This window comes from Solea senegalensis, linkage group LG13 (genome assembly GCF_019176455.1).
Source record: "Solea senegalensis isolate Sse05_10M linkage group LG13, IFAPA_SoseM_1, whole genome shotgun sequence".
In the NCBI taxonomy this organism is placed as follows: domain Eukaryota; kingdom Metazoa; phylum Chordata; class Actinopteri; order Pleuronectiformes; family Soleidae; genus Solea; species Solea senegalensis.
This window is the reverse complement of record NC_058033.1, coordinates 17,620,702-17,646,389: the sequence shown is the minus strand read 5'-3', so window position 1 is coordinate 17,646,389 and position 25,688 is coordinate 17,620,702. Positions and strand designations below refer to the sequence as shown.

The window sequence follows — 25,688 nt, the reverse complement described above, 5'->3', positions numbered from 1 at the left end:
TAGCGCTTGTGTGTTTCCAAAGGACAGCACTGACCTGGTTAGCTCTCTGTCAGCAGTGGGGGGGGGGGCGGTGCTGTGAGTGCCTCAACAACTCCCACCCACATTTACTCTAGCGATTAACTTGTTGAGTCAGTGAACTATTGGCAACAACTGGAGCAACATATGTTTGAATATGAAAGCACATTACCACAGTTGTAATGAAGTGTTTCATGCCCATCACCAATTCATGTATACATCCACTAAGTTATAGTCATTCATTCATTTTGTTTCATTGGTTGGGTGTTGCATCATGATAACCATGGTTTATGAGTAAGCCTCGCTATGCTCTTCACCTCCTCCAGAGGGATTCTAAGAGTTTCACAGTGTCATATGACTGTTGTCTGTTGTTTCCTGTATTCCCCTCTCTTCCTTCATCATGTCATCAATGCTCTTCTCCAGCTTCCCAGTCACTCGCTGCCAGATCGTTAGAGTTTCAACGTGGTAAACAACGTCAGGCCGACCTCTGACGGTTTCTCAGTGTTTCTTCCCAGTGCTTCTGAGAACTTATTTTGTGTTTCGCTGCCTCCCTGGACCCGCTTTCCTCACCACTGCCCTCCACCTGCCATCATCATTCCCCCCACGTCTCAGCTCGTCTGCATTCTCTGGACCCCTCTACTGCCTTGCCATCTCCTACCTACTTCTCACCCCGAGCCTCCTCCTGCACCTTCCTACCAACCTTTCCCCATCAAATACATCTGTTCATTGCTCAGCTCTGAGTGTTCTGGTCCTAGCCTACCCAAGCTTGGAGTCTACGCTGGGGTCTCCTCACTGTGGGATTTGATCAGAAGACCTCAGTATGGATTCGTCCAGGAGGAATCTTGACCAGATGCCCAAACCACCTCTTCTGATTTCTTTGTGAAGAACAGCCCTAAAAAGACTCAATACTGTATGTGATCAACTGTAGATTAGAAATAATCAAACCTCTGAACTATAAATAGCCCTGATTTGAATCTGGCTTTCCCCGCCCTGTATTCAAATACACACTGACACTGTGTGTGTGTGTGTGTGTGTGTGTATTACTAATGTTGTGGGGACCTAAACCTGTTTACACAGTCACATTATGGGGACTTGTCTTCCTTGTGGGGACAAAAAGCAAGTCCCCATAATGTAAATTACAAGGTGAAGATATGTTTTAAGGTGATGTTAGGGTCAGGGTTAGGATTAGGCCAGTAGTAATTGTGGTTAAGGTTAGAGTAAGTCTCCAGGAAATGAATGTAAGTCAATGCAATGTCCCCTCAAGTCATGAAAATCGAACATGTGTGTGTGTGTGTGACAGGGAGAGAAAGAGAGAGCGAGGAGAGGCACTTCCTTGAATCAAAGCTCTGCTCACCCTGCTAAAATAAGATTTGAACTATTAGAAAAACAAATCATGTGTTGATCATTGTTCATATTGTGGTTGCTACATATAATGTATGAGTGCTAATTAGTGTAAAACAAGCTGTGAAAGTACAGCGGGTCAGAGATGTCAGCTCTCTAATGCATCCTGAGGACAGATGGTGTTCATGCAGCTCAATGGTCATTTGGTGACCTGAAGATGACATGATCTGCCTGTGATCAGATCACCACAGACAGATGACAGTAATACCAGGTATGAATGGTGTCAAAGATGCAGAAAACAACTATGATGCAGAGTTTTTCATTAACGTGTTCTCATTAACTCTGAGAACACGACAGATGCCAGCGGCCATGAAAACTCCATGAACAAGCAAACATCTCTGACATCACTCAAGATTTCATTGCAAAATCTTAATTACAGCATCACGCACGGCAAAGTTGTCCAAACAAACGTGACTGCAGTGTCCTCAACTTCCTTAACACTAAATGAGCTGCCGTCTGCAGTCACAGCTCTGTTCAAAACGGAGTGAAAAACCTGGTTTTTGGATGTGAGCGTCTGCTGACTCAGCTACAGTGAGAAGCAACGATCTCCTAGTTTTTTCAGCCCATCATCACTGATGCATCCAAACGAATGGTGACACATTTTTATAGCTCAGTGTCTCTCATTCCTAAAATCACCCCTAAAGTTTGAATATTTCTCTATCCATTGTCCTGTCAGGTAAGGTGCAATTTTATAATTTCTGGCTAATTATGCCACGGACTTAAGAATTATGGCATTTGTTTTCAATCAACTAAAACCTGCTTCTTTTGAAAGGGTCATCCAAATAGCTTATATGATGTCATATGCCAAACCTCAAGAAAAATACATTCTTTGCATTTAAAATAAATAAATACTTGATGTCCAATCCATTGATTTTAAGCTGGCAATTCACAGTTTAGAAGTTATCAGAAAAGGTTATCATTTGCAGAAGAAATGTTCCCATTTTATCAGAATGTGGATCTAAATGGCTGCTAGTAACAGAAAAAAAGGCCCAGATTGTTCTACATCCGTCATTTGTAGGGGTTACACCAATTCTGTCAATATATCAATATATTGCAAGACAGTCATGTTGCAATACATCACAAGAAGGACTTGAGACACTTTTGTGGGAACCCCCGAAAATGTTTATAATTGGTTATGGGAGAGTTGGGAACCCACTAACTAGGCCCAATGCCACTGCCTTGTTTGGAACATTTTACTTCATTTAAGCACCCACATTGTCAAATTACAGTATCCTCACCATACTGCTCTTCTTAAGAATAGGTCTCCCCCATTATTTTTCTGCAAGCTATGCACGGTTCACTACAGAAGCTTAGAACTGTCACAGGGGAGAAAAAAACATCCAAGCCATTTCTCATTAAAACAAGAAAAGCATCTCGTTATAACGAAGATATTTGTTCTCCCCTGTGGCCGTGCTACGTTTCACAGCAAGATGGACAGTGGGAATAATATTTGAACTGTTTCAGTATCTATATCTGCACAATAAATCACAAACACAATCCTTCCTGTACCCCTTTCAAAGTAAGAGCACACAAACGTTCCATATGGAGACCCACTTTTTTGAGAGGCAAACACTATAGATCATGACGAGAACAAATTAGCTCATAATGTAGCAACACATTTACAATAATAATGGTAATAATAATAATAATAATGATGATAATAATAATAATAATAATAATAATAACAATAATAATAATAATAATAATAGTAATAATAATAATCTCCATCTGTAGATCCCGACCCAGACTTTGGGAACCACTGTTCTAGTATTTTGATTCCCTAAACACATTCATTTTTCTAACAAGGTTTTTATTGTGAAATATTTTCCGAAGACCCGGGTTCGAGCCCCAGTTGGAACAAGGGTCTTACTGCATGGAGTTTGAATGTTCTCCCCGTGTGTTAGTGGGTTTTCTCTGGGTTCTCTGGCTTCCTCCCACAGTTTTTTAAATTGGTCATTCAGTGAATGGTTGTTTGTCTCTATGTGTGAGGCCCTGATGGACTGGTGAACTGTCCAGGGTGAACTCCGCCTATCACCCTATGTCAGCTGTGATTGGCACAGTGACCCTCCAGTGGAGGATAAAGTGGAAGAAGGTGGATGAATTTCAGTACCCATTAATCTCTACAGTGGCTCAGTGTGTTTCAATCTGGAAGGTCATGGGTTTGATTTCCTGCTCTGCTCGTCTACATACTGATGTGTGTTTGGGCTCCACAATGCTCCCAATGGCTGTACCAGCAGCGTGTGAATGGGTATGAAAGATGTAGAGCGGCAACTAACTATTATTTTCATAATCGATTAATCTGTCGATTATTTTCTCCATTAATCGATTCATCGTTTGGTCCATAAAATATCAGAAAACCTTAAAAAATGTTCATCAAACCTGGAAATGATGATGTTCTCAAATGTCTTGTTTTGTCCACAAACCAAAATGATTCACTTGTATTGATTTCTTTGTTATCCAGAGCAATGAAGAAAAGATTCACATCTAAGAAGCTGAAACAATCGATTAATCAATTATCCAAATAGTTGTCGATGAATTTAGTAATCGATTAATAATTAATTGTTTCAGCTTTAGAACGATGTGTGATGGACATTGAATTTCAGTATCCGTTTTAACTGCTACTTGCATATCTTATATATAGCCCCATTTAACATCCAAATCCCTACACCCATGCACAAGAATAGTTTATAGAGTGTACGTATTAATTGTTGTTGCATACTAATATTGTAAAACCTTTTTTATATAGCTGTGATGTATGTTCTTATTAATCTTGTATGCTTTTATCTTTGATTGTTATATCATATTTTTGTATTTCATCTTTAACGTTTATTTAAAAAAAACATAGATTATAACGTGCTTTATTAAACACAAGGATTTCCCATTTTTGGGATCATTCCAGAACGTCCATTATTCTGTGTATCCTGCTTTTTATGTTTTAGATGAATCAAATCTATATGTAGGGTTACCAACAGAGATGACGTAATGTGTCTAAAAATGGACCCTTCCTCCAGGGGGATGCTGTTGTAGAACCTCGACAAATGCTCATTCAGCGCCAGTGTCAGGTGTGCTCCCGGCCTCCCCTCTGGCTGCGCCGCAGATGGTACGGTCCACATGCAGTTCAGAGGAGTTGTTGCTGAGGAGCTTCTCTGCACATACCGTTAAACAGTCCTGGAGCAGGAGGCAGCGCTGCTTTTTCCAAACATGTCCCCATCTTCTCACCGCAGTCACGGCACGCACGCCTACCTTCACCTCCTGAGCTGTATCACAGGTGAGTCTCGTGTTCGGTACCGGAGTTTTATTTGTTCTCTTGTCGCCACACAGAAGTTTGGAGAGCGACGCGTGTGTGTCGAGCAGAAATCCCAGTGAGGTGGACTGGTGACCAGTGTGAGCTTCAAACTGGAGGCTATTTAAAGTTGCAAGTCAATCAACTTTATCTGATAACGTAGACAGAGCAAAGGAAACTTGGTTACAAGTTCGATGTTGAACGCTTCGTAAAGAGGCAGCTGGTCAGCGCCACCTCCGCGGGTGATGGTGCGACCCGAGGCTGCCATAGAAACTGTGTGTGTGTGTGTGTTACCTCTTTAGGACCGTTTCTGTCATAAAACCTGGTCCTAATGAGGTAGAAGTGGTTGAGTTTAGGGCTGAGATTTGGATTTTGGTTAAGGTTAGTGATAAAGCCATGGGTAGGTTTTCCAAATGAATGGAAGTCAGTGCAATACGAGAACGTGTGTGTTACCTCTGTGGGACCTTTGGTGACACTCACCTTGTCAGGACCAGTACTCCTCATAGTAGGGCTGCAGCAATTATTCTATTAACCGATTACTAATTGATAACTAAATCAATTGTCACCTATCTTGATAAAAGGTTTGAGTGTTTTTTCAAAATTAAATTAAGCTTTCTGATTTCTCAGCTTCTTAGATGTGTTTATTTTCAGGTATTTTCCATATAACTAATAAATCATTAAAACTGAAGGATTTTGGTTTGTGGACAGTTCTCTACATTTTCTCACTTTTTACGGATACAAGTACTCAGTTAAACAAGAACATAATTTACAGATTACTTGATTGATAAAAGTAATCATTAGTTATTTGCAGCCGTACCTTTTTGGAGACCAAAACATGGTCATAATGAGACAGAGTTCCCAAGTGTGTTTTAAAAGCAGAGAGGAGATTTAGCCTAACCCAACAGTTTAAGCAATCTTTAGCAATCAAGTAATCCTTAGCATAATCTCACTGTCAATGTTGTTGTAGCCTTGTTTTTAAGTGTAACTCAACCCTTAAACCACTATTCATGGGTAAAGCAGTGTATATGAGTATCTAGTAATGTTATTTTGTTGATCTAGGTGCAAATCATCACAGTTTAGTATATATATGTGTGTGTGTGTGTATGTATGTATGTATATATGTATGTATATATATATATATATGTGTATGTATGTATGTATGTATGTATATATATGTATGTATGTATATATATATATATATATATATATATATACATACATATATATACATATGTGTATGTGTGTGTGTGTGTATATACATATGTATATGTATATGTATATCATTATTTTTTACATATGTGATAAAAATCGCAGTATCTGCTACCTCCCTGATGAAACACTTGCCACTGCCTTCACTTTACCATTGGCTATTTTAGTCCAGTCTTGCGTCACTGGTACATACATAAGTCACCATTTCAACCAACGTGAGGCTTGTTGTCCCAGACTTCTCCCCCAACACCAGAGATGTCGCTTTGTCATCCATCTCTCTCCGCTGCGGTGTGAGTGAGTGAGTGGTTCTCACAGAGTACCTCACACAGTTGCAACTCGGCGGCAGGGACTGTCCACATGAAAATGAGTGTAGATAGTTTTGCTGAATATTTTGTGTTTTCGCGTAGATGACCAATACTTTACTATTTTGGGCAAACGATAACGTCATAATGCCACCTCTCTCTTGTACTTATCTTCATTTTCTTGTGTTTGGAGATGGTCTGGACTTTATGATAACTTTTATTTTCTTTCCTTAGTCACCCTGTCTGTCTTTTGTATACATTGTAATGCATACTAGTTTAAAATTTGAAGAAAGATCTATTCCAAAAAAGTTTGTACTCGGCATACATGCCATATGCGCACGCTCAGCGTCTTCTTCTGTGGTGTATTTCTGTGGCAGTGCTACAGCACCACATGGCATACGTGCTACAGTGTTTAGAGTTGTTTTGGGCCTGAATTTATGAGTATAATAACACTTGAGACTCGCTGTAAGATAATCATTAATTTACTTGAACTTTAACCGCCAATCACATCAAAACAATATGTAAATGGTGCATTGTCTTGAGACACTCTAAACGGGCAGCTTGCTGAATATCGTCTACTGTATGCAAGGCACTCACGCTTCATAACGTCCTTATATACCCCCACTTCAAAAAACCTGCAGTACTTGTTCAAAAGACCCCAGGATGAGTAGAGTAGTAGGAGCACAATAACCTGTTGCTTAGTGATCCTAATAAACTAAACTAACTAAGATGGCGTTGCATTTTGTCAAAATGTTGAGAAACAAACTTGCATATGTCGGCACCTCCCAAGTCAGGGTGGAGGAGGGTCAGTCTGCACACTATGGATTAATCAAAGAGCAGTACACTGACACTTGTTTAATCACTCTGTCCACACTGACCTGTAGTTAAACTTCAACTAACTTTCAAGTTGAATGCAAAGGCATGTGGATGAAGCTTTTTTTTCCTATAAAACTTAAGTAAAAGTGAAATCTTTCTCTAAAACTAACTAAACCACAAAACAACAAAACCAGAGCTGAATAATTTGGATTATTTAAGAGATAGTTTTTACTGTGGTGAACTGCTGTGACGTCGTTTTATACACGACACACACACAGATTAGTGATGACCAAAGCAGTTTTTTTTTTGGTGAACTTAATAATTAGAATCACTTAATTAAAAAAAAAAAGTTTGCCCAATCATTCAGTAACTCCTGCATAACCGGAGCGCAGACTCCGTCTGACACGGTCACTGGATTAAAATATGGCGGAAGGGGTTGTGATTCAGCTCACATTTCCAGGCTTTTGGCAGTGCAAAATACTAAATGTGCTAAATAGACCAGACTCCTCTGTTAAATATTGCGATTTTTGAAAATTCCTTGCTAAATTTTGGAGATAAACACGTTTTCAGGTCCTAAAGTTGTTTGGTTTGATTCCTATGTCAGACGTTGCCCTCATGACTTCCAGTGACGTCACTCTGACCAATCAGTGACCCGCAGTCTGTCGACGTCACATTTTAGTATCGGCTTAGCTCGCGTGGTGCCTCGCCAGAGCAGGTACTAAAAAGTGAAAGAGTACAAGGTACTATCTCCCTCAAGTCATGCCGAGGCGAGTTGTGCTAGAACTGTATTGTGTAAAGTCACCATGTGTGAATTTTTTATGATATTATTCTTTGGATATTCTAATATTCTAAACTCCAGTGTAAGAGGTTCAGGAGCTAACGAGAGCAGCTAATGAGATGCATTCAAGAAATGTTGTAAATGTTATCACCTCTGCTGTTACTGTCTACTGTCTCCACATATTGGGTCGTCATTGAAGTACTGAACAGTATTGAAATATTTGTTTTTATGAATTCAGTCACTGACAATTTTTTTTCTAACATTTTTCTAACATTCCACACTACAAAATAAGTAATTAAAGTAAGTGTAATTCGTGCTGATATCGGACTGATATCGTTATCGGCCAATACTCAAGGTTGCAATATCGGTATCGTATCGGAAGTTAAAAAGATGGGACACCCCTAATTGACGAAACTTTGTTTTGTATCTTTTTAATATGTTACAAATAGTCAAAGTCACTAACTGACTTTATGATCAAATGAATAATCAAATACTTGCCCATCACCAGTTTGCAGTATCGTGCAGAATGTCTGCTGCTTTATCTCACTGTTAGACAGACTTGCCTAGACGTAAAGTTTGAAACTGCTTACTCCCCACACCAAAGCTCAAGCTAGTTCTCTGCACCTGGGCCAAGCACAGCACAGCACAGCACAGCACAGCACAGTTGGCATTGACTGTATGTCAGTATATCATACAGCCCCACAACAAGCATTCTACAACTACAGTATGTGCCCAAAAAAAGTAGAAGGCCAGATGATTTCTGTTTCTCTTTTGTTGTAAATGTGTAAAACTGCTCAAAGCTACATCATACTTGTTGTAATGCTGTTATTTTCAGCTGCTGTCAGGTTTGTCTTTTTCTTCTGTCTTAAAGAGACATTAGAGACATGTTTTAGTCCTAAATATAATGTTTGTTTATCTCCTTCTTGCAGCTGAAGTTGTTGAGGCAGGTGTCCATTTGACCTGCATTATTTCAAGTCTGCCGTACATTTAAATGAGGAGTTTGACCTTGTACCTTTGTTGAATGCAAAGTAGATGCACACACCATTAAAGCTAATAATGTAAAGCACTAAAGGGGAGCAAACCATGTTCCTTAAATTAGGTAATTAGGGATGAGCACGAGTATTTGATTATTTGCTTGATGATAAAAAGTCTATCAGTTAGTGACTATGTATAATATATAAAAAAGATACAAAACAAATGTTTTTATCAATGATTGCATTTATAAAACCAAATCTTTCTACTCCAGTCATCACAATGTGGCAGCGGCAACAAACATGTAGTGTTTGCAGTGTGATGAAAGTGATGAATTTTGAGGGATTGTTTAATTCTCAATCCTCATTTGAAGGTCAATAACTAGGGGTATTGGTACGCACCTTATCAGCATTTGCACAGATTTTGCACTCTGTTTTCTCCTTGCACTGGCGTCATCCACATTTGGACGATGCCGTTTCAAATGAATTATGTTTAACGGCACAGCCGATTTCAGCTGAACAGTGCCGTCACGTCTTCACTGGGCTTTCTCGGCTGCTGCTGCTGCTGTAGTTCACTGGGAAACCGTAGTTCACCCAAACGGCAAAGCTGAAGGAGTTGGTGGCTCCTCAAGCTCTGGCTTCTCACTTGCATTCTCCATACGAGGCTCGTCTGTGTTAACCTTACCCCGGGATTCCACTGAATGCTCCAGCTAACCGGCTGTGCTGCTCACTGATGGGGCTGTGAACAGAGCAGGAGGGTGTTGACGGATGGCGCTCACACAGCAACAGCGGAACGGAGCCGTCATGCAACGCAACACGCATGCAGTGGAATCCCTATCTGCGGTTCCACTCTGCAGTAGTGTGGTATATTCGGTCTATATATCGCATGTATATTTTCATACATAGTGTATTTGTAATAATCTATTTTCAATTATATTGTTTATGTAATCATAAACTGGGAGAAGACGTTTTGGTCCAACCATTGAAAATGAAATCTAGTCACTGTTTACATGGATGTGGTAGCCGTTGGTCATATTTTGCTACGATATATCTTGGTCTGCAACACAAGAAAGTTCTACAGGTGAGATATGAGATAATATGAGAGGAAAGTGTTGAGCAACACTTTTATCCGTCCAAAATATTCAATAGCTGTTGCTCAAAGCATTAAAAAAACTGTATTTGAATTTGCATGCCAGACGTAAACTTAAATGACTGTAAAACCTGAAGACAAAGACGGATCTGTTATTACTGTTGTAAGATTGGCAACAGATAAGATCAACTAGACTTTGTCCATGTTGTAGTTTCTATTCTGAGTTGTAGAAATGAGGACATGCTTATGTAAGCTTGTCGTCATGTCACCACTAAAAATTTCATACAGTACCCCTGTGTATTCTGCAGGGGAAATGCTTTTTCTTCCCTGTTCTGATCTGCTGTCCATGCCATGAAGCCTCCTCGTTGAACCTGGCATATGCAAGTCATAAAGGGATCGTTCAGCACTTTGAGCAGTGGAGAGAGAGAAAAGCGAAGTAGTGACAGCTCTGGCATTTATAAAAGGGGGAGGAATCTGGGACAACAAGCCTTGCACTGACTGGACAAGAGGGTGATGAAAGAGCGCACCAGTTACACGCAGTGATGGGAATAACAGCATTAAAAGAAACGGCATTACTAACTGCGCTATTTTCTTCAGTAATAGGGTAATCTAAGTAATTACTGTTTCAGTCCTTACAACGCCATTACTGTTACTGACAATAAAATGCTGCGTGTTACTATAATTAAGCTCATTGAAGCTGTTTTCATCCGACCGGGCTCTCTAGTTTTTTCTTGTCTTTGGTGAGGGGTAGGGACACCCACAAGTACTGAAGACTGGCTAAGGTAGAGTAACATTTCCTTTGAGCAGGCTTTGACACACAAACACACACACACAGTCACACATACACAAATAACCAAGAGACACACACAGCGATGGCAACCTGCAAATTCTAAAGTAGCGTTTTCAAATTAGAAGTACAGACATAACTTTTGAGATGAAAGGCAAGAATCATCATCATCATCATCAAATGTTCTAACACATCTGTTTAATTCTACTATTAAAATCATAGTAATGATTATATACACAATAATTTGTTACATTTGTTAGGCGTTCTGCCTCCCAGTGTCCTACTGCAACATTAAAATAGTTCATTTTAGATTAATGTGCAATGTTTTCTGTTATTCTGTGTCTAATTCATTCATTAAACATATTTAATATTCCGTTTCATTATCAATAATTGAATATGCAGTTGAACTTGAAGTTTTCATGGGGGGATTCATGTTTTTTTTTTGCAAATTTGCACATGAAAAAAAGTAATGTTTCCTTGGTAACTACTTACTTTAACAATTCAGTAACTCAGTTACTAACTTGGTTACTTTTTGGGAGAAGTAACTATAATTAATGACTTTTTTAAAGTAATTTGTCCAACATTGGTTACACAAGACATGAAAACGGGACTTTCCGTATTCTTTGTAGTTTTTTTTTGTAAATGAAATGTCTTTATCCACATGCAACACCCCTAAATGACTCTAAACGTTGTAGTACATATGCCAGGCCTGTACTTGGCACTGTAAAGCTGCGACACCAAAACAGACCTCGAGCTCAAAGCATGCACACTGTGTGAACGCTTTATTTGAATAAGTATACATTACAATCTACACAATCACACATAGAATAGAGACATTGTGAATTAAGGCAGGATGAAGTGAAAGTTAAATTAAAGTTATCTTAAAGCAAAATCTCCAATCAAAAGAAGAGCAATATGACAAAGACAATGGTATAGCCACAGCAAATGCCAGAGCAAGAGAGAGGAGGATTATAACATGTTTGATTTGCCCACCCTGGGCCCTGCTTTCAAAAAATAGTGGATAATGTCAAATACTGGATAATGTAAATTTGCTTATCTTTAAAACAACAATCAAAATATTATCTCAGACTATATATATCCTGCCACCATGAACACCCATCCATTGTCTACCGCTTCACCCTCACTGTTGTAAAAACTCACCCCTGACTCTCCCCCTCCCTTCCCCTCTACTGGCCATGTGCATTTATTTTCAAACACAAGCCATGGAGCCTTGTCCATGACATGTTGCATGTGACAATAATTTCCTCTTCCTCGCTTTCTCCGAAAATGTTTTTCTCTGCTGCTTTTTCGCTGCGTCTTCCATGATGAACGTGTAAAATAATGCTCTCGCTGTGTGTTAGTGTGTGTGTGTGTGTGTGTGTGTGTGTGTCAAGCACTTTGTGTTTCTTGCGAGACCCGAGGCTTTGTGCTAGTCTCAGACTGGTTCTCGACACAGATGTGTCAGTACAACCATCCCTTTAAAAGCTATTTTATATTGGATTCCTTTAGCAGGTGGTATAGATCTCCATTTTGTACTCTCTCTGTGTGTGTGTGTGTGTGTGTGTGTGTGTATCCACAGCCTTCAAAGCTCAACATTTCCCCACTGATATCTGCTTCCTTTTCTCTGCATGAGCCACACAATGACTCATGATGCCTATTCTTCCAAAAAAAAAATGCTATGAAGTTTCAATTCTCCCAACTACTTTGTTGGCTTGTGTTGTACAAACTTATTTATAACCACATTTGGGCTAACATAGAAATTATTAAATCATTTACTGTGCCAATCAAAATGTTATACAATTAACACTATGTCACACTAATTTGGATTTCTTTTGTTATTATCTGGAAGCTGTCAAAACCAACTTTGTATTTAATCTTTGTTGGAAACTGCCTCACAGAATCAAACTTTACATACATGTTAGAACAGTTTAATGCAAAATGTAAAGTGAGACCATTAGAAGGGTTTCTTTCTGCGGTTTTAAATGTGTGAGGACATGGCCTTCTAGTGGGTGATTGGCCTGAGACAGAGCTGTTTTTGGCAAAACAACAATAGAATATTTGGAATCAGTTGCCAAGCAGCACAGCAGGTTTTGATTTATGATGATGTCTTTCCTGCTGGCAGCTTGTTGCAATTAGTGATCTGCTTGAAGGCTTTGGCAGTCTGCTGGTGTTATATTTTCTTTGCAACTCCTCTGTTATTTGTTTGCTGGAATCCTGGTGATATATTTCCCCTGACTTGCTTCTTCATATGTGACTCGGCTCTCTCCTCTCCTCTCCTCTCCTCTCCTCTCCTCTCCTCATTCGGCCTTCTCTTTCTTCTCCCAGCGATGATGTCATCATTATGTGTTAGCATAGCTCATTCTGTCCTTTTTTTCTGCTGCCAGCCGCCGTCTGCTCTCTTCATATCACTGACTTTCCTCCGCGCGATGCTGAACTCCTGCTTTCAAGACATGTCACGTTTGTGACAAGTGCAGGTGACAGAGTGCATAGGTTCGTTATATCTATAAAGACGACCTGCTTTTGAGTCCTGTATTCAGGTCAGGATGAGGAAATCTATTGAGACAAAACCCATTCTTCTAAGGAGCATTCAGTCACATCTGTGTATTATTTGCTTGAGCGCCTGCTGTGGTGGCATACTCTGGTTCCGGTCTGATAGTAGAGGTAATAGCAGAAGCACTCGTTTCACACTGATGCTGTCATGGTATTAGGGGTGTCACAATCTCGAATGTAAATCAAATATTGATCGACGCAACGTCACAATCTCGACCTTCGAAAGCAAAGATGGAATCGAGGATTTAACCGCCACAGTGCGACGTGCCAGAGGGGGAAGAAAACAGTGTTGTAGCCATATCTGCTGCCAACTAATAACCACGGCAACTGCTCATTTGGGCGACGCATCGACTGAACTCAAACCCACGTTTCTCTGAAATCACCTGTGTGGAAATATTTTTGCGTTCCCCGTGAGTTGTGTCAACAACCACGGTGTGAAATCTGGAGATTTCAGAGTAAGACAGAGCTACATGAATTATCTTCTTTTTACAGTTAGTTTGCAATTGTCTGGTTATTCTTTCATTCATGTTGTTAATAAGTCGTTTCAATTTGACAATTTAAGGCCTTAGTGTTGTACATTGCAAACTAATAATGGGCATATGACTCATGACACCATATAGACAACTGAAATGGGAATTGAAAAAATTGAAATGATTTATCATGACATAAAACCAATGTTCCTAAACTAAACCAAACAAGTCTAAAATGGCAGAGAGAAAAAAAATTGAGAATCAATTCAAATGATGACGTTAAAATGGAAACTTTTCTCCAGGTTCTCCGGTTTCCTCCCACACTCCAAAAACACACTCTAAATTGACCGTGAGTGTGAGATTGAATGGTTGTTCATCTCTGTATGTTTGCCCTGCAATGGACTGGTGACCTTTCCTGGGTATACCCGGCCTTTCTCTCTATGTCAGCTGTGTTTGGCTCCAGCTCTCAATGACCCTCATATGGAGGATAAAGTGGTAGACGGTGAATGAATGAATGAATGAATGAAGTACAAAGAAGATCTTTCCGGTGTTTACACTGACTAAATTGTATTTTACAAATGTATAAAAATTGAAAGTGACACCTGCAACACACTCAAAATTGGCACAGTTTGCAGGACTGAAAATGTTATTCTAGCAACAATATTCTGGAAGGTTCCACATGTAGCAGGTTGAGGGGTAAATGGTCTGTGTCTATATCATGTTTTTCTCATCTTGATAATCACTCAAAGCTTTACACTACAGTTTTGCCATTCACCCATTCACTCACATTCATGCAAGCATCTCACATGCATCGACATTCAGCCCTTTTTCTATATCACACAACTACCCATTCACACGCTGCTTTTAACGTGGGGTAAAGTTTATTGCCCAGGGACCCAACAGCATGGAGCAACTTCAGCAACTCTGACATGGCTCGCACCAAAAACGCTGCTACTTTTACTGTTAACAGCTCTTCTGTCATATTTGTTTCACAGTAAATCAGTAAAATCACATGGTTTAATGCAACTGTAGACATGTTGCTATGGTGTTTGTTTGCACAGAATACCACATAGAGCAGTGTTTCTCAAACCTTTTCAGACCAAGGACCACCTAACCCATAAAAAAACTCTCATGGACCACCTAACCCAAAATAGCCCCAAAACAACATGCTAACTTCAACAGTTCACAAATTACAACCTTCTAAAATGAACTAGTTGATATGATATTGAAAACAACACATATGTTTGAGAGACACTGAAATTGAAACACTGACATTTTAAATTTTAAAACATGATATGTTACTTGCTGTCACCTAAAGAGCCTTGTCATTGACTTTTATCAAAAACAGTGGCCAACCCCAGGTGCATTTTCGACTGGAACACGGTGAACCCGGAGTGACGTCACTGCCAGTTCTGACTTCTGATGTAAATGGAAAGCAACACAAGTTTAATTAGTATCGCAAGTTAATTTCTTTTGGCAACACATTTCGAAGAATGGGCTCTGGAAACGAGGATTATACTTCACTTGAACTGAGCATGGCATTTTCAAGATGTTTTGATAATAAAGGCTCTTTTAATTAATGAGTTGTGTTCTATTATACAATTGCAAATGAACATGATTGCATGTGGATTCAGTTTTGTTTCTGTGTCTGTGTGCAGGTGTGTGGAGCAGTCAGGTGTTGGTACCACAGAGGGTGAGCGCTGTGCTGGGGAAGAATGTGACATTGGAGTGTAGGGTGGAGGTGGGAACAAATCTTACTCTCACGCAGAGTTCCTGGGAGCGTCGTCTACCATCAGGCTCTGTCACGGTGGCTGTGTACAACCCACGCTATGGCATCTCCATCCCTCCAGAGTTCGGCCAGCGCTTGTATTTTCGTTCGCCTTCCTCTCATGATGCCACTATCGTACTGGAAAATGTTGGCTTTTCTGACGTCGGGATCTATACCTGTAAAGTTGCTACATTTCCTCTGGGAAACACTCAAGCTTCCACTACTGTCAATGTGCTTGGTAAGTGTTATATTTAAGTTACAGTAATGCAGAGTCACTTTTTAGATACATATAAAAAAATCCACATAATAGAGAACAGACTGAGAAATCATTGATTTAGTTTGTGTCTCGTGTAGAGCTCAGATAGCTGACATCACACAACCAAAATAACGTCCTCTGGCAGGAAACAACGCTGTTCGACGCTATAGACATGTATCGTCACATAAATCTGACAATTTGTCAGACAACTTCGTCTCTTCGCTGGCAGTTTTCAGTGAAGATGGTGGATAGATGTGCCAAAACAGTCAGTGACAGGCTAACGGGAAGGCATACAGATCTAGAGAGACGGTGAAGGGGAATCTGCTGTAAAACGTGCTCACAATGAGCAGAAAAGACCAATGGATGCTCTTGGTAAATCATGGACTTGGACTATATTTACTGAGAGCTAGTCTGCACAGCAATTATTTACATTGACACATTTACGCTACCTGTTGCTAATGCAAATGTTACGCTAAGGCAACACTTACCCCTTTCAACAACGCTGTCTTTAGTCATTAGACTCCAGAGTTTCCCTCCAGGCTGTAAACTTTTAGTGACTTGCTAGAGTAAGATGAAGGGAAGTTAATCAGGAAGTTCAGTGTTTCCCCTGGGGGGGATGATAGATCTATTCGTTTTTCTAGGAAAATTTAGCAAGGGGGAGCTTAGCATAGCGAGGGAGCGGCGCGACCAAGTGGGGGTTTGGTGGTAAAAATGGCACATTCTGAGGCTTTTTGAAGGACCATTATGGTGACTCATGAAATAAGGGCAAGTAATTCAAAATGGGCAAGTTACCACAGACGCAGAACATTACAGAACTCTGTATTACAGAAAACATGTACTTTGGGAAGTAGCTGGGGGAACACATGAACGCGAAACATCTTTACTGGCAAGAACAATATAACTAGCGATGCACCAAAGTTAAAATTGTTGCCCGAAACCAAAAATCGGGGAAAACGAAAATCTGAAATAAATTATTATGCCAATTTTGTACCTTTGTTTTTAATTTTAATTTTGGTTTTAAGTGTATTATATTATAGAGTGTGCCCCTCATCTGATGCAGACAGACAGGCCTTTTTTTTCTGCACACCGCTCATGCGCTGTGGCTTCTCCGTCTCCAAGCGGGCTGGATCATTTCTCTACGCGCAGCTTTATCCCCACATCCAAATAATGATCTTCATACAGTCTCGAGGAAGTGCAGGGGATCTGAGTAGATCTGAGTAAATCTCTTTTCATTGTTTTCACTCCGTGGTCCGTCTCAGCCTCTTTGTTTAGAAGACACTTTAGTGCTGCAATTAAGGGAATAACAGATGCATCAGATGAGCCAATCTCTTTAGTTAACTGCTCAAAGGGGGCGAGAAGAGAGAATGTTCTCTAGTGTGAAGTGAATGTCGCGGGAGTTCATAATCTGCGCTGTATGCAGCCAAGTTTCGCTTTTGTCCAGCATTTAATAGGTGCTGTTCCACCGTGTACTCGCATCTTGTTGGAACCATTTTTATTGGTGTTCCAAACTGATCTTGGACAGACTCTACTCGGGTATAGACAGGCGCCTGCTGGCCGCAGTTTTCGCATGCGTCATCACAACATCATTTTGGTGGTTTTGTTTCGGTGATAAAAGTCTTTCATCGGTTTTTCATTATTGGCAGGAAAACAGATACCGATGCAAACCGATATCACAATAATAGGCTAATATCAGGCCGACATTATCGGTGGGCTGATATTATCCGGGAGTTGATGAGGCTATGGACAAGGATGGCAGTGGTATGGGGGAGGAGGGAAGGGTGGACGCTGTTGATATATATGATATATATGTATATATGCTATATTATACTTTTTTTTAACAATAAAAGTTATTTACAAATGTACTATTTTATAATAATTAACAATAAATAATACATTATACAGCCAAAGCTACAGGCTGTACAAAATCTGACCAAGGGTAGCTGAAGAGGTAACTGTGGTAGTAACTACAACAATGAGCACTTTACTGTACCAACTTGGCAGGAAACCTATATTAGAGTAACAATACTGTATATGCAGATAAACACACACACATACTCAAATGTGCCGCTAGCTCTCCCTCGCTCACCCAATACAAGCGGGGGGGTGGGGGACACTCACTCATGCATAAAAAAAAAATACCATGAAAGTGTGAAGGATATCAATTTTTTGCACAGTGAACTTTGAAAGGTTGAATCCAGCACCAGGCTGTTCATTTTTGCTGCATCTGTGGTTGTCATGATGGAGGTTCATAGAAATTGAGTCACGTGATATCCTGAGCTTTATTGGACCATTGCCTGCTTAGATGCAATCAGTTTATTCACATTTCACATTGCAGGGATGGCTATAGCTGCTAATACTCAGTTTGACTCAGTTATAACGAAATGAAGCAACATGTTTTTGTTTTTAAGGCTATTAAAGTGCTAATGTGTTTTTCCTCGCTCTCCAAATCATAGTGGAGCCGAAGGTATACGTCTCCGCAGGTTCAACTGCCCTGATCGATGATGGCAATGAAACGGTGGTGGCCACCTGTATTGCAGAGCGGGCTCGCCCCCCTGCAGAGGTGTCCTGGGAGTCCAATCTTTTCGGTCAGTCAGAAGTGCAGCTGTTTGATGAGGTCAACGGCACCACCAGCACACAAGTGCGCTACCTGTGGCAGCCCACGCGCCACGTCCAAGGTCACACGCTCACATGTGTGGTCCGCCATCCGGCTCTGCCAAGGGACTTCAGGATCCCCTACCAGCTCAATGTACAGTGTAAGTTTCTTAGTAGAGGGACAGATTTACAATAAATATGTTCATTTATAATAATTCTGTCCTGATGTTTTGAATGTTTAAATTAAACAAACCGTATTAAATGAATAGTTAGAGTTTTTTGAGGTGTGGTTGTATAAGGTACTGACACAGTCTGTGCGCCTGTAATGCTGCAATCACATGTGCAAGTAGCGTTGGAAGTGACTGTCATCCAGACGGAGCTTCTGGAGTCGGCCCTGAAACCACACATGACGCAGTTTCTTTTTTTGAGGGGTTTTCACAAAATCTAAAGTGCAGCACTCTTTGTAACTACAGCCATAGATGATGGTGAAAACAACTACCCGCGCTTCCTGTCTTCTCTTTCCACCAAAATATGCTGACTTCTGGAATTTGGATATATCAGACTGGTCAGAAACAACATGTACTTTGAGGTCCAAAATTAGCTGTCATTTACTGACAACAAATACAACAGATATTTCTTTGCTTGCTTTCATTATTTCAGCAAAATAACACTGATAAAAGTGACGCTATTGATGTTGATGTTTGAGTTAATTCACCTTGGATATAGCACAAGACATATGTCTTGGTGAAAAAAACACAGGCTTCTTTATAGCTGTTAATTATGGTTTAAGGGGAGATATTATGCAAAATCAACTTTTTAATCATTTTAATACGAGTGAGTGAGCGCTGTAAAGAGGACAAATCAGAAACCCCCTGGAAGAAGTGGGTGTGTGTTTGCCTGTCTCTCATTTGCATATAAAGGGACCATGCACAAAACCAAGCGTTCTGAAAGGGGTGGTTTTGGCAGGGTTATTGAACTGCTATTCATCCTTATGGTATTTTGACCAAAGCATGTCACTGACATGTTCATTAGGACACCAGGGATCTATTTTAACTTGGAGAAATAGGGTATAATATGTCTCCTTTAAGAAAAGATTGTCTTTTGTGTTATCCATGATTAAAAAAAAATGTGTTAAAAGTGGGCATTTCTAGCAAAATGCTTTGAATTTGAACATTGAATGGTATCGGTTGTTGAATATTCTAAACTCCAGCGCATCAGAGCTAGTGAAAATAATGCAGAGTTTACTGTGTGTTGAGTAAATAGGAGCAGCAACTAGATGCATTCAAGAAACCTCTAATTTTTCATCACTTCTGCAAACACATGAAGTCCACTAACTTAATGTTTGCTGATCCTGCCAAGTTGTGGTCATAGGTGCACCACAAATTATTGGAGTCAAAAGAATTATTTTGAATCTGTTTAAGCAAATGATCACATACTCATGCCCATTCCTATTTTGTAAGTGCTACAAATAGTCCAGTGAAAGTGATAAAATAATCCACTTGAATATATATATATATTTATTTATCTATTTTGAGAAATAGATAAAAGTTCCATTTAAATTCTGTTACGTGACAGATCGTAGTCACAACACAAGGACTTTGTGCCCTTTAGTGTTGGTACAGTGACGGATATAATACAGCAGACATTTGTCCATGGAATTTATAAGTAACTGAACAAAGTGTATAAAGAAATGTGTAAATCCCATGATGACTTGGCACTGAAGGGATGAACTTCTCAGTAAACTCTGCCATAGTTCACTAAACTATCAAATAGTCCAGACTCCATGTAATGCTGCTCACTAACCAGGCAAATGCTCTCCTTTTTATTTATAGTCTCAATCAAAACTATTAATACTGTTTTCCAGCAGGAATATCTCTTCAGTATGAAAATTCACTGTGACATTCCAGGTTAATTAAACCTGGTTAACAGAGTGCAGAACTGCTGCTCACTCTGTGCAGTAACAGTCTTCAAAGGATGGTTGTTCATTATTAATTATTTATTTTTCTTTGTCTCTCTGTAGTCGCCCCTGACATCTCAGTCGTGGGTTATGATGGAGATTGGTATGTGGGTCGGGAAAACGTTCAAATGACGTGCAAAGCTAACGCAAACCCACCAGCCCATCACTTCAGATGGATTAGGTGTGTATATGTCTGTATATGACATATTCCTTTTATTCCTCTGACTTTTTACAGGCTACTAACCGTTTAACACTAATTCAGTTCAAATTGTTGCCTTTCTTTAAACGTTACGTTTGCAGTAATTTGCATTATACTTGATAAATGATTCCTGAAAATATGTGAAAACACTGAGAATTATGAATTACTAATTTGTGGGTTCACACCGTTGAAACAGTTTCATCACTTTTGTGTTCAGCATTTATTGTGGTCCTTAAAATGGCTCGGAGTATCACTGGAGCTGAAAACCCTGCCCCCGTAGCTCACTCAGACCATAAACATACATAACAGTCATTATGTCAGCTGAAAACCTACTCACAGTGTGGGTGCTTTCATGATTAGAGGTAGACACCAATTATTATTTATTAATTAGGCACTTATTATGATTTACATATTATTGTTTTCAGAAACTTGATAAATGGTCCAAAGACACTAAACCTTTATTTACTTCTGCGTGGTCTTGTCTTGGTCTTGATACCCTCTGGTCTTGGTATTGTCTTGGTCTTGGTTTACGCAGTCTTGCACAGCACTAAGCTTTATGGGCGTACAGCAGATCTTATACACCTGCTAACAAGGTTTAGCTTGTCACTATTGTTTTTTTTGGTGGCGACTGATGAGTGATGCAGCTGCTGACATTATATGTGTCATAGAAACATTATGTCGCTGCAGTTTGTCTGGGGAGGTCACATTCTAATACTGAGAATATTGCTCATTTTTAATGCTCATTTTTATCATCCCTGAAATTTAACTGAACGGAAACAACTCAGACAAATGTTTTACTCGTGTAAAAATCTGTCCAATCATAGTTATATGTAAAATGTCACATGTGCATGAAAAAGGCGTTGGTCATCTGAATGTGTGTCTCTCTTGCGTGTCACAGATTGGACAGTGAAATGCCAGAAGGGGTGGAAATAATAAATAGCACTTTGCTCTTCCTGCGTCCCCTCCAGCGGAATGACTCTGGAGTATACAGGTGTGAGGTTGCCAATGACATCAACCTCCGCAGTCGGGATGTGCGCATTCTCATACAAGGTGAGTGGGATATATACACACAGCTGACTCACATCGCCCTCTCTTCCCCCATAGGAAGCAGTGTGCGTGCGTGCATGCTGGGTCATAGAGGGTATCGCTGCCTCTGACATTGTCCTTCAAGCTGAAATGTGACACTGAATCACTCTGGCTCATTCTGTTCATACTGATACTCACATCCATAGCACACAGTGCGTTGGCGCTGATAATATTAGGTTCAGTCCCAATTGCTTGCTGATTAGCTTGATTAGCCCCGATTAACATTAGGTCTCCAGATGTTCTAAAGGGGAGTTCCTGTGCCACACAGCTGCAAATATTTAACGCTTCTTCAGCACACAACCTCTGCTCTGTCCTCACTGTCACTGTTGTGTATGATGAACATGTTGTGGTTAATCAAAGCCTGCCATGATGTTCTGATAATGGTGGGATTTTTCTTTTACATCTTCTTTTATCTCCTGTGCTTCTTTAACTCCCGTATGTGGCACACACCCTGCAGCCTGACTGAGATGATGTCCCAGATTCATAAAACATTAACTAGTTCTTTTCAACTCCTATTTATTATTTATCATCCATATTTCATTTTCCTTTGAGAGGGCCTGTACAGATATGCATGAGCTTACACGTGTCGGTGTTCCCTCAGTCATGTGCATGTGTCGCTGTGGTTGTGCTCACATATGTCAGTTGACTGCCTCTGCATGGAGTCAGATTATTGATATGCTTTATGTACAAATATTTGGGTTCATGTTTCTCTGCTCTCATATGGGAATCTTTTTCTCACATCTGGACTAGGAATAGCACCATACCACAGTCCAATACCGATTTAAATTTAAACCAGTTTAAACCTTTTGAGACATAATTCTCCAACTGAGTAAAAAATATTCTTCTCCCATGAAGTAAACGGCCTACAACAGTAACGTTAAGCAAGAGAGAGAAAATGATGTGATGCCTGGAAAATGCAAATGTTAAGGTCTGTGGCTCACCAAAGAAAATGACAAAGACGGGCTTACCCAAGATCGCATGCACAATCTCTTGGCCAGATGCAGAGCGTGCTGCAAGTCAATAAAAGTGGAAGCTGCTCTTACAAGTTGCCCTCCCATCTTAACCTGTGTCAGCACATTTGGTGCTTGAATTTGACGAAATATGTCCTGGAAAATCCTTGAATTTTATGTCGACCAATGTGTGAGAACCCTGAAAGGATTTGTGCGGTGTTGTGAGGGCTGTCGCTTTGTCGCCTTTCTCTCTCCACTGCCTGAGGCTGTTTGGCATCACAGTCAGTGTCCACTTAACCTCTGCATGTTTCTGGACTGTGGGAGAAAACCCACGCACACGAGCATGCAAACTCCACACAGAAAGGTCTTTGGTCAAACCAGGGTCCGAACTGGTGACCTTCTTGCTGCAAGGCAATCAAGTTGCAGTGATAATTGTTTACAAACAAATTATAATATATTAGTATATTGTATAATAATTATAACAGTACCTAGAGATGCCCACCCCCCAATTACAAAGCTGTGCGCACGTTTTACAGGCAGTGGTTGGTCAGAAGCATCCCTGATATAGAATAGAATAGAATAGAATAGCTGATGAGGAAAGCCAACAGCAGACACGTTGCTTCACCGAGCTGTTAGTGACTCACCAGACACACACTGTTGACATTGACAAACACTGGCATGCTTTGCATTGGTGACTTTTGATTAAATACTCGACTTCACATAATTGGATATCCAGTTTGTCGAAGCCAAAAGACACACAGGAGAATTTCAATAGATTTTTCTTGTGCCTTCCATGTCAGTATCCTGGATTAGGTTTAATGTTTTCATTTTGTTTAGATTATACTCTGTTCAATCTTTCATTTCTTCAGAGGCCTTAGGTTTCTGTTGTTGGCAGCGTGTGGCAACCCATTCATCAACATGTAGCATGTTGATGAATGGGTGAAAGGCAACTGAAGTGTAAGGTCTTTTTAGTGGATATGAAGACTTGAAAAATGCTATATAAATAGACAATTGACCTCATATGGCCATATAGGCTGATATATCTATATCGTGACATGACTTTAGATTTTGGATATTGTCATATTGTGATGAGGTATCTGTGATGACTTTTCCTGGTTTTAAAGGCTGTTTTATTGATTAAATTACTGAAATATGCTAAGTATTATTAAATCAAGATTATATATTGATTAAGACAAATTACATTTTAAAAATGTAGGAAAACTTTCATTTTAAGCCTCACAATTTGACCATTTAACATTAAAAGGTCAACGACTTAAACCAGGTATTATCAGAAATGAAAGGCAATAAGTGAATTTTAGGTAGGTAGAATAACCTGTGTGCAGCTTTATATCCACATGTCTCATACATTGAAATATAGCCTAATAATATTAAGATATTATTGATAATGATACTGATTATGGCCTGTGGAAAGCTGTACTGGGTGGTGGCAATCATCTTAGGAAACCTACTAGTGTTGAGTATTTATAGCCAAGATGCTATTGGAATATTCTATGTTATTATTCGTGGAATATTAGAATATTGTAAAGTTGGCGTATGAGAGCTAGTGAAAGTATTGCAGGGTTCCCAGTGAGTTGAGCTTCTGGGAGCAGCTAACAAGATGCAGTCAAAGATCCTGGTAAATGTCATCACCTCTGCGGGATCTACAGCGTGTTGAGGATGCATTCAAGAAATCTTGTAAATTTCATCACTTCTGTACACATGAATTCCTGTTGCTGATGATGCTTGATGACCCACAAGATTTGTTTTTGGAAATGCAATCATTAATACATCATTTATTTTCATTTTAATAAATGACAGAATAGTCACAATAACTGATCAGCTTTTTATTATCAAGTGAATAATCAAATAATTATCCCTATCCCTAAAAACTTCTATTTTGTCGCAACAGAATTCATTTTTTTGTCATCTAACATTAGATTGTATCAACTCAGTTAACCAAATTCTCTATTTTTATGTCAAACTTTCACCTGTTCATCATTGTTTTCTGAATTCTGATTGGCAGTGCAAACTTGAGACTGCTGTGAGCATGTACTGCAGTTTTAATGTGTGGAAGTTGATGTTTTTCTGTCAGCCTATCCTTCTTAGATTAATGCTGATGTAGTTGGCATTGACAATCTCTGCTTCTCTGTCTGTTCATCTCTCCCTCCCATCATCTACTCCCCTCTCACCCTCCTTTCCTTCATTAGATCCTCCCACCATGCCTTCCACCATTACTGCTCCTGTCCTAGCTGGCACTGCCTCCTCCACCTTAGTGGATGATAAGGGCCAAGTCCTCCTCAGCTTCCCCACACTTGAAGCCCTGCCTGAGAGAAATCTTGGTTCCATAGTGGGTGGGGCTGTGGGTGGGGCCTTGTTCCTGCTGCTGTTGTTGTCTCTGGTGGGTGTGTATTACCTCCGCAAACAGCAGACCTTCCACGGGAATTACTACACCAAGCAGTACCTGGGTCCCAGTGACCTCCAGACTGCCCCCACGCAGCACGAGCTCCGCCCAACCAAGGCTGGCGGCAGCTCCAACCATCGAGACCAAGACAGAGAGGAGTGGGGCGACTGCCAACTCAAACATGAACGTGACCGCCATCACCATAGCAACTATAACGGAGAGGTCTACCCCCCTAATGGCTACACTAGAGCAATGAGGGAGAGCAGTCAGCACAGTCGTCAGCAGAATCACCAGATTGAACACTCACAGTATTCTAGTCCTCGAAAGGCCAAGTACCCTCATTCACCCAAACTAGAGGGAAATGGCTCCCCCTACCTGTCAGATGACTGCTACGATAGCGGGCCCGATGGCGAATATGTGTCTCACACAGACGGCTCAGTCATTTCACGCAGGGAGTGGTATGTTTGACAGGAGCAGGTTTCATTTGTGAAAATTAGGGAGCATTAGGATTCCTGTTCATGCACATACACTCTTCTGTAATTCCCTTGTTTTGTAAGCGTCCTGGTTGACACTTGATATATATATGTATATATATATATATATATATATATATATATATATATAATGTTCTTCATGGGGACGGACTGGACTGCACAGCCACTTTGACAGTCAACATCTATGTCGTGTTTCTGTGTGTACAAAACATGATCATGATGTGGTGTGTGGTGTCTGCCTTACCACATGGACTGCCACTTCAGTTTGTTTCACTTATGGAGTGAAAGCCTTGTGGCTACGAGATCACATGCT

The 25,688-nt window shown here is 40.2% G+C and overlaps 1 protein-coding gene across 1 annotated transcript; it reads left to right on the top strand.

Annotated features, from left to right (window-relative positions):
* The first annotated feature begins 4,545 nt into the window (after positions 1-4,545).
* nectin3b (nectin cell adhesion molecule 3b) lies at positions 4,546-25,451 on the top strand. Its single transcript, XM_044043067.1, has 6 exons — positions 4,546-4,684; positions 15,331-15,678; positions 18,150-18,449; positions 20,309-20,426; positions 21,343-21,494; positions 24,688-25,451. The coding sequence occupies exons 1-6, from the start codon at positions 4,618-4,620 to the stop codon at positions 25,347-25,349; spliced, it is 1,647 nt and encodes a 548-aa protein (XP_043899002.1). The 5' UTR covers positions 4,546-4,617; the 3' UTR covers positions 25,350-25,451.
* The last annotated feature ends 237 nt before the right edge of the window (positions 25,452-25,688 follow it).

Bases quoted from the DNA above. Each gene is read 5' to 3' on its own strand.
- nectin3b (XM_044043067.1), top strand. From the start codon at position 4,618: ATGTCCCCATCTTCTCACCGCAGTCACGGCACGCACGCCTACCTTCAC. The intron at 15,679-18,149 runs GTAAGTGTTATA...TCCAAATCATAG, and splicing joins CACTACTGTCAATGTGCTTG to TGGAGCCGAAGGTATACGTC. The intron at 20,427-21,342 runs GTGTGTATATGT...TGCGTGTCACAG, and splicing joins CATCACTTCAGATGGATTAG to ATTGGACAGTGAAATGCCAG.